The 13,608-nt window shown below is 51.6% G+C and overlaps 1 protein-coding gene across 1 annotated transcript; it reads right to left on the reverse strand.

Annotated features, from left to right (window-relative positions):
• Positions 1 to 9,593: 9,593 nt before the first annotated feature.
• LOC136116145 (olfactory receptor 14J1-like) lies at positions 9,594 to 10,190 on the reverse strand. Its single transcript, XM_065862354.1, has one exon. It carries the CDS (start codon positions 10,188 to 10,190, stop codon positions 9,594 to 9,596), a length of 597 nt encoding a protein of 198 aa, XP_065718426.1.
• Positions 10,191 to 13,608: the final 3,418 nt, after the last annotated feature.

The raw sequence follows: 13,608 nt of genomic DNA on the forward strand, positions 1-13,608 counted from the left end.
CTCTGCCCAGGAGCAGCTCCTCTGCACAGCGCAGCAGGGCTGAGGGCTCTGCCTGCAGCACCGAGGGCACAGGAGCCAGGCAGAGAGAGGGAAATGCAGTCTGCGTGGGAGGATGCTGAGAGATCGCTGGAAATGAAATCCTCTCAGATCTGAAGCCTGTGGCTGCAGGGCATTGCATCTGCAAATCATGTTAGGACGTCAGAAAGCTGTCACATAGCGGAGCCTGCGAGAGATGTGAGTAGAACTCTCAGAGATTCTCTGATGCAGAGGAGAGGATGTACTGCAGAGTAGGGATTGCCTTCTGCACTATCAGAGGGACAAGACGTGAATGCTGTGTTCTCCCGAGGATGGTTGTGGGGTGTAAATGTAAATGTGCAGGCAGGGGTGCCCAGGGCTGTCCTGTAGAGCAGGGTCCCTGCACCCCAGGGCTGTGCCAGGGCAGGGACTCTGCCGCCTGCCAGGGTCAGCGCTCAGCCTACCTGGGATCTCCCCCACGGTGCTGTGGGGAGAAGCTGTGGGTGGAAGAAGCAAACCCTATCAGGGCAGGAAAGGTGCTTCTGCTGTGGAGAGGGTGCGGTGTGGGTCAGCACTACTCACAGCTCCAGATCACCCCCAACATTTTTCCAAGGGGATGCCTCAAGGACAAGATCAATGCGAGAATTACCAGACAGATAAGAACTTTCCTGCTCCTGTCTTTTCAGTTTCCTATCCCAAGGGGTGGGGAATGTAGGAAAGGATAAAATGAAAATGTGCTCTCAGGCTTAAACAAGTCACTGAGACTCCTGAACTGCAACTCTGAGTGATCAGTACAATTGCCAGAAGGCTCATAACATCCCTTCACCACCCCTCTGCCTGTGCACAGCACCTGCATCACCTTTGCTGGACCCATCAGCCTTAGTCTGACCTGTCCTGTTTTCCAGCCTGCAAACAGGAATATGCCCCCAGGCAGTGCCCTGTGAACAGGCAGGATCTGTAGGGCCAGGTGGAGGGCACAGAGGGTGGGATGGGGTCTGTGAGCACTGACAGGGAAGAGACATGGACAGGGAAACACCTCCCAGGGGGAGAATCTCCAGGCACCAGGGAAATGATCAGAAATGAGAGGAAACTAAACCCAGAATTGTTATGGGAGGGAGAAGAGAGAAAAGCCCCTGTGATCCCCTGCAGTGCAGATCCCTCCTGTGAGCAGCCCCCTGGCCTCCTGTCCCACCCAGCAAAGCCTCTGCCCTCAGGGCCGGGGGCTCCAAGGCATGAAGCAGCTCCTGTGCAGCCAGAGCTCCAGTTCCTCTGCAGAGCACAGGGGCTGAGAGCAGCTGCCCGGCAATGTTGGTGTCTGGGAGGTGGCTGCACAGCTGGGGAAGGGTGACGCTGTCTGAGTGCTCGGCTGCCTCTGCCCTGGCCTCACTCACCCCCACCCTCACCGCAGTCCTTCTTGCTCCCCTGCTCTGGGTCACTGCTGTTGGGATCTTGTTCTTGCTGTCAGGCTCTCTGGGGATGGCAGTTTCAGCTGCAGAATCACAGCCTGATCTTGTGGGTCCTTTCCTGCAGGTGTGTCCATGGGAACACGTGTCCCAGCTTTGCTCTGACCTGTGGGGCTGTGTGCACTGCAGTCTGTGGGGCTGGGGAATGAGCTGAGTCTCCCTTAATCAAATGTCATCATTAGGACACTTGGATATCTCCTGAGGGTTTCCTTTCAAACTCTGAACTCCCCTCCAGGATGCAAACCTGTCCTACAGCATCTGTGTGTTATCTGAAAGTCCCATGGAGAAGTGCAGAGATGCTGTGACAGATAAAACTGCTGTTGGGTTTGTGAAACAAGCTGTGTGTGTCCTGGACTAAACGTGGGGTGCTGAGACCTTAGGAAAGGCTATGACATGTCCTTGTTCTATATGACAAAGCTGAACCCCAGGACTGTCCCCTGTCTCCTGTTCCATTGATCTCCTGCTGAAGAGCAGGGCTGACTCCTCGGCAGCCAGCGAGCACAGGCCCTGCTCCTCACGGCACCTCCAGCCAGCACCACCCAGGGCTCAGACACGGAACTGGAGGAAGGTCTGGAAAAGAACAAGGGGGTGTGGAACAGTAGGAGTCTATGTAATGGTTTTGATATTACTCAGACAAATCTCCCCTATTTTGTCACTGTCTTTACTTCTTGTGACAGTGCCCTATGTCCAGTGTGCAAACGTCCAACAGCAGCTCCATCACCCAGTTCCTTCTCCTGCCGTTCACAGACACACGGGAGCTGCAGCTCTTGCACTTCTGGCTCTTCCTGGCCATCTACCTGGCTGCCCTCCTGGGCAACGGCCTCATCATCACCACCATAGCCTGGGACCAGCACCTCCACACCCCCATGTACTTCTTCCTGCTCAACCTCTCCCTCCTTGACCTGGGCTGCATCTCCACTACTGTACCCAAGTCCATGGCCAGTTCTCTCTGGGACACCAGGGCCATTTCCTACACAGGATGTGCTGCCCAACTCTTTTTTCTCTTGTTCTGTGCTGCAGCAGAATTTTTTCTCCTCACTGCCATGTCCTACGACCGCTACGTTGCCATCTGCAAACCCCTGCACTACGGGACCCTCCTGGGCAGCAGAGCTTGTGTCCACATGGCTGCAGCTGCCTGGGCCACTGGGTTTCTCAGTGCTCTGCTGCACACGGTCAATACATTTTCAGTGCCACTGTGCAAGGGCAATGCCCTGGGCCAGTTCTTCTGTGAAATCCCCCAGATCCTCAAGTTCTCCTGCTCACACTCCTACCTCAGGGAACTTGGACTTCTCATGTTTAGTTGTTTTTTTTTTGAGGGATGTTTTGTGTTCATTGTGGTGTCCTATGTGCAGATCTTCAGGGCCGTGCTGAGGATCCCCTCTGAGCAGGGACGGCACAAAGCCTTTTCCACCTGCCTCCCTCACCTGGCCGTGGTCTCCCTGTTTGTCAGCACTGCCATGTTTGCCCACCTGAAACTCCCCTCCATCTCCTCCCCCATTCTGAATCTGCTGGTGTCTGCTCTATACTCGTTGATACCTCCAACATTGAACCCTCTCATCTACAGCATGAGGAACAAGGAGCTCAAGGATGCCCTGAGGAAACTAATGGTGGGATGCATTTAAAAAATAACAAAGTTTTCATCATCTTCTCTTTAATGGATAACAGTTTTAATGGACCTTATTAGAGGCCCAGATCTGTGTGTGTGTGTGGTGTTAGTGGTTATTTTTTAATAAATCCTTTTATATTTTTCATCCCCTTTCTAACTCACTGTCTGCTTTTCCTTCTCAACCCACTGGCTGTATAAATATGGAGCCATGCTCTCTGTGTATTTAAATGAAATAAAGGGCTCTGCAGTGATATTTTTCTCTGATATTGTTCCTCCAAGGCTTTTCTGGAGCTGCAGGGACAGTTACTGTGCGTGGGAGAAGGGTGAAAAATGTCCATCACGGCAGCCCTGCCAGGGAGCACCAGAGGATGGTCTTCCAGAGCTGTTCTGGTTCCACTCCCACACTCTCCTTCTCATCCCTTGTGTTGGTGCAAGGCCTGAGTGCTCTGGCAGCTTGGTCCCCGTCCTGCTGTGTGTCAGTGCTGTGAGCGCAGGCAGGGACAGGCAATGGGCACTGTTGTGACAGAGCTGGTCTTTGTAGAAGTACTTCTATAAAGAACAGTGATCTTCTTAGGGCAGTGTCAGAAGACTTAAGTCTTCCTGAAGTTTCTGTCAAGAACATGCCCACAAAAGTGGCCACAGATGAAACACCAGTGTACATCTGAACAGTGTGTGTGTGCAGGGCTGGCACACAGCAGTGTCCTCTCACAGCCAGGCCTCCTGCCAGAGACCTGCAGGACCAGCAGAGCAGGGGCTGGGCTGTGCCCCTGTGCACTGGACACCCAGGGCAATCGTCATGGGCTGGCCCCTCCCAACCATCATTTGTATCACTGGCCTCTCACCCCTGGTCAGAGTTCTTTGTCCCTCCATGGAAGTACACTGAATGAACAGGTCTAAAGTCCATGTTTGCATCGTACAGATGAGATCTGAGCATGCACACCATGTACGTGAGGCGATATGAACCCAAATCAGTACAAACACCATCCGCTATTCCTTGTGGTTCCATGAAAGTCTGTGAGACAGAGTTTGTTGAGGTCACATCATGTTGGGTTTCCCATAGGAAATCACCAGAATGCAGCACCTGGATGTGCTTCCTTGAGCCAATGTCCATTCCTGATGATGAGGGACATCAAAGATAAATGTAGAACATGGTGACACACTGTAGGGCTGAGGTGCTTTCCATCCTTTGGGAATAGGAACAGGAGCGCAGAGAGACACTGTGACTCCTGCCTCTGTGTGTAAAAGGGAAAGTGTCTGTTCCTGAATATCTCAATGTGTTTTAAGAATCCATGAGGCCAGCTCAGATGTGGACACCTGACAGAACCCTGATATTTCTGTGTGTGACTCCAGGGACAAACCCCAGTGGCACAGTGAGATTCCTCTCAGCTGCCTTGGACAGGCTCATTGCAAGTGTCCCTGTTTGCTGGATCACCTTTGCCATCCTCATCCCATGCTGTTTTACACAGTCCTACACCTGCCCCTCTTTCTCTCTGGGAAATTCTGTATTGTGGTCTCAAAAGTGCCAGAGTAATCAGAGAGATTCAGTGGTCCCTCAGAAGGGCAGATGTCAAACCCATCTTCAAGAATGGCAGGAAGGAGAACTGGGAGAATGACAGGCTGGTCAGCCTATGTCTATCGCTGGGAGGGTGACGAGTCATATTTTCCTGCAGCCATCTCCAGGCAGTTGAAGGACAAGGAAGGGATTGCTGAACCCAGATGGGCAGGGGAAAGAAAGGCACGTTGTGTGCATGGAGTTTTGCAGGCCCCAGACATGGTCTCCTGTGGTGGCCTTAGAGCAGCTTGGGGAGATCTGGGATAAAGATGTGGATGTTCTGATGGGTGGGAAGTTGGCTGGATGACCAAGCCCAAAGATCATCAGTGGTACAATGTCCTGTGTTTAGTTGGTTTCTAGTGGCATCCCTCAGTGATGAGTACTGGGGCCAACACTGTTGAATGTCTTTATTCTGCCCCTTCGTCGTGTCATGGAGCACAGTTTCAGCTCCTTTGTGGATGATGCAAAACTCGGCAGAGGCCTAAAACAACCTCACCTGGTGGACCCTGCCTTGAGCAGGAGAGTGAGACAAGATGATGTTCAGGGCTCTCTTCAAACCTGAGTTATTCTAGGATTCAATGAATCTTTACCTTGGAGAGGCATTTGAAGACAGAAGATGTAGTCCTTACCAGTTAAAAGAATGAATCCTGCCTGTAGTTGCTAACCTAAAATATGTAAATCCTCTCAGTTGTGGTAAGTCTGCTCTGCTAACAGAGATAAAAGTGACTTTTAAAACACCTAATCAGAACCTGCAAAGAATTCTGTCCTTGCAGCGCAGACACTCTGGAACCTGCACAATTAGTTGAGCCTTGTTTTAACATCTGTCTCAAGACTGTTACATAAAGTGTCCTTTAGCTGAACTTTGCTCCTTATACACTCATTATAATACTAAAATACACATCCCCAGGATGAGAGACTGGGGTCAGCCTGGGATCCTTCCTCAACAAGCATGTGTAGTGGTAAAATGATTATGTAACCCAAATGCCAGTGTGTAAACCCTTGGCTCTTTAGGGCTGCCGTGAGGGTCTGAATGTAGGGATAAGATTTTGCATATAATAGATATTCTTTTTCTATCTATTGTGCTGGTTTTATTCCAGCATCCAGACTTCCACAACTCTGGAATAAACAATATCTCATCTCCAGGTGTGGGATTGGCTTTGCACTTCGGATACTGAGGTCGCAATTAGAGACCAGGAAAAAGGAAAAAAAATAAAATAAAAGAGGCAGGAGAGGACATAGAAAAGGTGTCAACATTTCAAATTCCCATAAAGAATGCTTCTCCACTCAGATCTCTACTAGGAAATAGATTTGATCAATTTGATAAAACAAGCATGGTTTTATCTAGTAACGTCCTGGTCCATAATGAGGGTGATGGATGGGTATGGGATTATGAGGTCACTTGTGTCTCAGAAATTCATAATTGAGTTGGAAGACCATGGCTGTGAAGGGGACAGTGAGATTAGTTCTGTCTGGGGAGGTGACAGCCCAGTAGCAGGAATAGAGCTGGGAAGGTATCTCTGCCAAAGTACCCACAGGCCCTGCTCAGGAAGAGGTCTTGGAGATGGGTTGTCATGCCCGTTCCACCTGAGAACTTTATGGGACAGCATCAGAGACATGGTTGTGTCTGTCAGAGAAGCTGAAAGGCCAGCAGCACTCATGGGATTTAGAAGATCATGGTGAGGTTACTTTTCTCTGATCAGGTAAAAGACCACAAGACGCCTGTTGGACATGAGGAAAAGGTTCTTCACCCAGAGGTGCTGGACACTGGAACAGGCTCCCCACGAAGGTGTCACGGCCCCAAACCTGGGCCCCTGAATGATGTGACAGAGTGAACCTTCAGCTCCTTTGTGGATGGTGCAAAGCCGGGCAGAGGCCTTGGACAACCTCACCGGGTTCACCCTGCCCTGAGCAGGACACTGAGACAAGATGATGTTCAACCTGAGTTACTCTGTGATTCAAGGAATCTTTCCCTTGGAAAGGTTTTGGAAGACAGAATAGGTGGAGGAACAAGAAAAAAGCAAAACAAAACAAAAAAAGAGGTAGAGTAGGAGACCTGAAAGTTGTCAAATAGACAGAGCAGTTCCTGAGAAGAATGTTTCTCTACTCAAATTGTTAGCAGGAAATCTATAATCAGCTCCCCAAACTCCCTGTTCTGCTCATTGGCCCCTGGGATTTACAGCACATTTCTTTACATCAGACTCTGCACTGAAGTTTGCACTGATTGTTACAGCTTCTTCGCAGGAATCGCTTCATGGTTCCTTAGAGGACTGGACGTAGACAGGCATTGGGGAATTTTTAATTAGAGGAAACAAAAAAGGAGGAAAAAAAAAAAAACACAATAGAACTTAATGATGTTTACCAGTTCTATGGTTAAATTAAGCAGTTTCCAGCGAGGTCCGTTGCCATAATTGAAGAGTTGCCTGTAGGGAGTACGAGAGCAACTGCTGAGAGACTTTACCTGCCTGAAGCTCAAAGCAGAGTGAGAGCTGAGAGGCTCTGAATGAGCAAAGAGTGAGAGGTGAAGAACCTCTGGGGAGCGATGGGAAGTGCAAATGTCCAGACCAGCTTCTGAAGAGATGAGTTCAGACATGGTGAGCTGGATAAGGACAGGGAGAAACTCCTGGATGTTTGGGGATTAAATACACATTGTGATAGACAGAGTTCTGGCAATGCAAGCACAGGGAAAGGCCAATGTTTCATCTCCTGCAGTCCATACACATTCTGAAAATTCATATTTGAGCAGGATAGAAATTCCACAGACATTTCATTGGAAATATTGTATTATTTCACCTGATGAAAAAATGAGTGGGGTTTTTCTGGATGCTGTTGTTATTGTTGGTTTGGTTTTTCAGTTTTGAGGGGAGTTCTCAGGTTTTCAGGCTGAGCTCCATGGTCTCACTATAAGCACCCAGTGCAAACCTCGAGAGGCCCCTGCGTACCTGAGGTGTTTGCCTGGGACTGGCAGGTATCAGACCCCACTGATAGAGCCACGTCGCTTTTGTCATTTACATCTAGTGTTCAAGATTTGTGTACTTAATTAGGTAAGTTTCAGGAGTATGGGTAAAGAGGCAGGTATGTGAAGAAGTGATAGAAGAATTTTCTATTTGATATTGTAGAATCAGAAACATTTCAGTTGGAAGAGACTCTCAGGATCATTGAGTCCAAACATAACTTTACTCTATCCCTAAACCATGTCCCTAAGAACCTTGTCAAAACTTATTTTAAAGCACTCCAGCACTGCCCTGGGCAGCCTATTCCAATGCCTGAAAACGTTTTTTGTCAATTATTTTTTCCTAATATCCAATCTTAACCTCCTCTGGTGCAATTTAGGACCATTTTGTCTTCTCCGATCACTTGCTACTTGGGAGAAGAGAACAACATCTCCCATGCCCCATCCTCCTTTCAGGTAGTGCAGAGAACAAGGAGGTCTCCCCTCAGCCTCCTGTTCTCCAGGCTGAACAGCCCCAGCTCCCTCAACTGCTCCTCATCACATGTATGCTCCGACCCCTCAGCAGCTTCATCACCTCCTCTGCACTCTCTCTAGTGCCTCACTGTCCTTATGATGAGGGGCCCAAAAAGTAAACACAGGATTCAAGCTGTGGCCTCACCAGCACCAAGAACAGTGGCACAATCACTGGTGGCCACACTAGTCTTGATACAAGCCAGGATGCTGGTGGCCTTTTTGGCCACCTGGGCACACACTGGCTCATGTTCAGTTGCTGTCAGTCTACACCCCCAGATACCTTTCCTCCAGGCAGCTTTCCAACCACTCTTCCCCAAGGCTGTAGCATTCATGGGGTTGTGGAGACCCAAGTGCAGGACCCAGAACTTACGTACATGATATGCATGCTCATAACTCATCTGTACAATGGAAACACTGGATTCTGACTTCGTGTCCTTGTGTTGAGGGATGAACAACCTCTCTCAGCTGGGGTGAAGGGCCAGTGCAGGAAATGGTGGTTTTGAGGGGCTGGTCTGTGATGACTGGGGAAGCTGCCCCAGGACAGTCCCATGAACATGGGCACACACCAGACCCTGCTCTGCTGGTCCTTCAGGGCTCTCCCAGGGGGCCTGGCTGGGAGAGGACACTGCTGTGTGCCAGCCCTGCACACTCACACACTTCAGCTGTTCACTGGTGTTTTCTTCTCTGGGGCATTTGCCAGTTTAGCCCTCCCACCCCCTCCTGAATTGTGCCACCCCCCTGCCCTCTCCCCAGCCCAGCCCAGCAGAGCAGCCACACTGGAACTGGTCCCACAGCAGTGGGGACCAGTGAGAATGAAGGACAGTGAGAATGTTCATCCAGCCAGCACGCTGAGAGGATCTCCAGCCCAGGCAGCTTGCAGACCCAGCTCCAGACTTGCCCCCCAGGACAGCATGAGATGTTTGGCCTAGGGGATCCTCAGGAAGGTCCTGCTGCCACAGTGCCAGGGCCACCTGCCCCAAGCTGCCACCTGCAGCAAAGGGTTTCTCTTTCTGTGTCTTTTCTGCACACATACAGTGCTCCACTCTTCTCCTGGAACAACCCATCTCCCCACAGAGGCCTTTCCCAAGAGAGCTGATCTGTGATGACCTGGCCAGCTGTTCCTGCACCCCCTTCCCATGCTCCATACATCCCCAAACTGGTGGTGCTGCTCAGCAGAGCAAGTGGGCTGTGGTGCCCAGGGCCATGGGGTGAGTCTGCAGACTCATACTGGTCAGGATGGGAGGAAGAACCAGCTCAGGGTGGCTCCTGCTCACTGAGCACACAGACATGGCTCTTGAAGCTCCAGATATCTCAGAGAGAACAAACAAGTCAGTGCAGGGTCCTTTATTCCATTTAAACACACAGAAAGTACGGCTCTTTATTCACACAAACACTATGGGACACACCAGACAGGTAGATATGGACACAGCCATAAGAAGACAATGTTTGAACTAGTAATGTGTGATATTACAAGTGACATGCAGAAGGAGAAGGTCAGTTCATTACTACTTTAGAGAATCGAACAGTCATCAGTTTCCTTATAGACTCCTTGAGTTCCCTGTTCCGCATGCTGTAGATGAGGGGGTTCACTGCCGGAGGCACCACCGAGTACAGAACAGACACCACCAGATCCAGGGATGGGGAGGAGATGGACGGGGGCTTCAGGTGGGCAAACACGCCAGTGCTGACAAACAGGGAGACCACGGCCAGGTGAGGGAGGCAGGTGGAAAAGGCTTTGTGCCTTCCCTGCTCAGAGGGGATCCTCAGCACTGCCCTGAAGATCTGCACATAGGACACCACGATGAACACAAAACACCCAAATCCTAAACAGACACTAACCACAAGAAGCCCAGTTTCCCTGAGGTAGGAGTGTGAGCAGGAGAGCTTGAGGATCTGGGGGATCTCACAGAAGAACTGGTCCAGGGCATTGCCGTTGCACAGGGGCAGTGAAAATGTATTGGCCGTGTGCAGCAGAGCATTGAGAAACCCAGTGGCCCAGGCAGCTGCTGCCATGTGGACACAAGCTCTGCTGCCCAGGAGGGTCCCGTAGTGCAGGGGGTTGCAGATGGCAACGCAGTGGTCGTAGGACATACTCTTTCTCAAATACAATATCCCAGAGGTGCTGCCAGCATCACTGAGTGGCTCAGATTTGGCAAGGAGTGGGTCCATCTTGGAGCAGCTGAAATTGGCTCTGTCTGATGTCGGTCAGACTCCTGTTGTGTTCTCAGAGAGGTGACAACTGTAGCACACCCACACTCACCCCCAGTTCCAAGACTTTGCCATGTAAGTCCAGTACAGGGTGACAATGTGTTGGGTGTTACAAACTACTTATCATGGAGAAGAAATGGACCTTCTGTCGGCAACTCGAGCAAGTCACCACTTAATGACCAGGTTCCTATGGGGAACTGTAATTGTCCTGACATTCACTGACCAGGCAAAGTTGCAGGTGCTGACAGTCCAGAGGATCTTGGGCCCCTGCTTAACATGGCTGCCTGTTGGGACAACAAGGGTGATGTTCACCTGGTTCTGGAACTGAGAAACAAGAAAGAGCTGGTGAGGGATGTGAACATCAGTGTCCACCTTGGCTGTTGTGACCCCGACACAGTGGGGTTCCAGTCAGCAGAGGGGAAGGAGGAAGGCCATCAGCAGAGCACAGGCTGGTGGGCTCCAGAGGAGAAGACTTTGACATACTGGGGATGGCGGCCAATAAAGGTGGTGACATGGAAGTGGGTGTGAAGGGTGAAGGAGCTCAGGAAATCTGATCAGCCTTACAGGACAGCCTGCTCCAAGCACAAACATGATCTCTCCAAGTACCCATGAACAGAAGCATTGATCTTGTGAGGCTGCTCGTCTGAACTGATGGAGCTGCAGGGAGGAGATGCAGCTCCTCACTCTCCTGTTACTCAATTTCAGCCCTAACTTTCCATCTGTCAACCACTGTAACATTACCCTGCTGCTTTGGCCCAGCAGCACTGGGGAGGTTGCAGCAGTGCAGGAGTAGCCTGAGAGTGCTTGAAGGGTGGTTTCAGAGGTGGTGGAGGTTTTCTGCATAGTGGGAAACAGCATGAGAAAGAAATAATGGCCCAAAGTGCAGCTGGGGAGGTCCAGGCTGGACATGAGCAGAAAGGAAGGTGACTGGAAGGGCAGTGGAGCAGGTCAGCAGAGGGAGTCTGCATCAGCCCAAGGCTTTGTGCTCCAAGGAACAGCTGGGGAGGATGGAGAGATCTCAGCAAAGGGAGGAAGATGCTCAGACAAGAGCAAGGTGGGGCAGCAGGAGGGATGTCTGCAGCCTGCAGGGAAAGAGGTGCAGGGGATGCCACAGCACAGGACAGGCTGTGGTGGAGATGATCAAGGGATGTAAAGAGGCTGAAAGCCCCACCAGACATGAGCTCCTTCTCCCCTTGGCTATGGCTGTTGTCTGCACCTCTGATGCCTGTGAGGAGACACCTTGTCCTTCCAGCACAGGGGCCTCATGGCCTCCATGTCCCCAGCCAGGAACCTGGGAGGTGTGGGAACATAGTCCTGCCCTTGGCCTTGCACAGCCCCACATCACACTGTACAGGAAGGGCCCTGGGCAACATGGGAGGGACAGGATCTGACTTCCCAGGGCTGGGTGTAAGGGCTTGGCCCTTTGGTTAATGAAACACATCCAGGTTAACTGACCATCAGAGAGACATTTACTTTGCTTTTCCTGACCAGTCATCGTGGCCTCCAGTTTTCTGCTCTGAACAACCCTGGGGAAAATTTCTCAGTTGTGTCCCTCAGTCGGACCCATTAACATTACAAGTAACCTGGATGTTTGAATCTGACATTCACTTCTTGAGAGGTTTCATCACCTTTCCCTCAGCTTCTGAGGTCCATGGACACAGTACAAAATGCACCAAAGGTGTCATTAAAGTGCCTTGGGCTGCTCCTGTGCTGCTGAGCTGGGCTGGGCTCCTGGGACAGAGGGAGCTCCTGGCAAGCGGCAGCGCTGCGGAGAGACAGCTCTGCCCAGGAGCAGCTCCTCTGCACAGCGCAGCAGGGCTGAGGGCTCTGCCTGCAGCACCGAGGGCACAGGAACCAGGCAGAGAGAGGGGAAAGGCAATGTAGGTTGTTTGTTGCTGAGGGCTCACTGAGAGACAAATCTTCACAGTTGTAACACGGTAAGTCACTTGCTGTATGTCAATACAGCTGCATTTCCTGAAGGGATCTCCTAAAGCTGGCACATGACACAGTTTGCAGGATCTGCCACGTCTCCACAGTATCTCATTTGTAGAGAAGAACACTCTCCAGAGCAGGGCTTCCCTGCTGCACTGTCAGTGGGGAAGGGCATGACGGCAAATTCTGCTGAGGGTGACTGCAGGGGGAGCACCCAGGGGTGCCCAGGGCTGTCCTGCAGAGCAGGGTCCCTGCACCCCAGGGCTGTGCCAGGGCAGGGACTCGGCCGCCTGCCAGGGTCAGCACTCAGCCTGCCCGGGGAGATCCCAAAACAAGGAGGGGGGAAGCTGTCGCATGATGAGCAAACCCTATTGGGCAGGAAAGGTGTTTCTGCTGTGGAGAGGGTGCTGTGTTGGTCAGAGCTGCTCACAGCTCCAGATCACCCCCAAAATTTTTCCAAGGGGATGCCTCAAGGACGAGATCAATGCAAGGATTACCAGACAGATAAGGAGCTTTCCAGTCTTTTCAGTTTCCTATCCCAAGGGGTGGAGGGTGCAGGAAAGGATAAACTGAAAATGAGCTCTCCTGCTTAACCAAGTCACTGAGACTCCTGAACTGCAACTCTGAGTGATCAGTACATCTGCCAGAAGGCTCATAACATCCCTTCACCACCCCTCTGCCTGTGCACAGCACCTGCATCACCTTTGCTGGACCCGTCAGCCTCAGTCTGACCTGTCCTGTTTTCCAGCCTGCAAACAGGAAGATGCCCCCAGGCAGTGCCCTGGGAACAGGCAGGAACTGTAGGGGCAGGGGGAGGGTACAGAGGGTGGGATGGGGTCTGTGAGCACTGACAGGGAAGAGACATGGACAGGGAAACACCTCCCAGGGGGAGAATGATCAGAAATGAGAGGAAATTATACCTGGAATTCTATGGGAGGGAGAACAGAGAGAAGTCCCTGTCATCCCCTGCAGTGCAGATCCCTCCTGTGAGCAGCCCCCTGGCCTCCTGTCCCACCCAGCAAAGCCTCTGCCCTCAGGGCCAGGGGCTCCAAGGCATGAAGCAGCTCCTGTGCAGCCAGAGCTCCAGTTCCTCTGCAGAGCACAGGGGCTGAGAGCAGCTGCCCGGCAATGTTGGTGTCTGGGAGGTGGCTGCACAGCTGGGGAAGGGTGACGCTGTCTGAGTGCCCGGCTGCCTCTGCCCTGGCCTCTCTCACACCCACCCTCACCGCATTGTCCTTCTTGCTCCCCTGCTCTGGGTCACTGCTGTTGGGATCTTGTTCTTGCTCTCAGGCTCTATGGGGATGGCAGTTTCAGCTGCAGAGGCACAGCCTGATCTTGTGGGTCCTTTCCTGCAGGTGTGTCCATGGGA

Source organism: Patagioenas fasciata, chromosome 7 (assembly GCF_037038585.1).
Source record: "Patagioenas fasciata isolate bPatFas1 chromosome 7, bPatFas1.hap1, whole genome shotgun sequence".
Classification (NCBI taxonomy): domain Eukaryota; kingdom Metazoa; phylum Chordata; class Aves; order Columbiformes; family Columbidae; genus Patagioenas; species Patagioenas fasciata.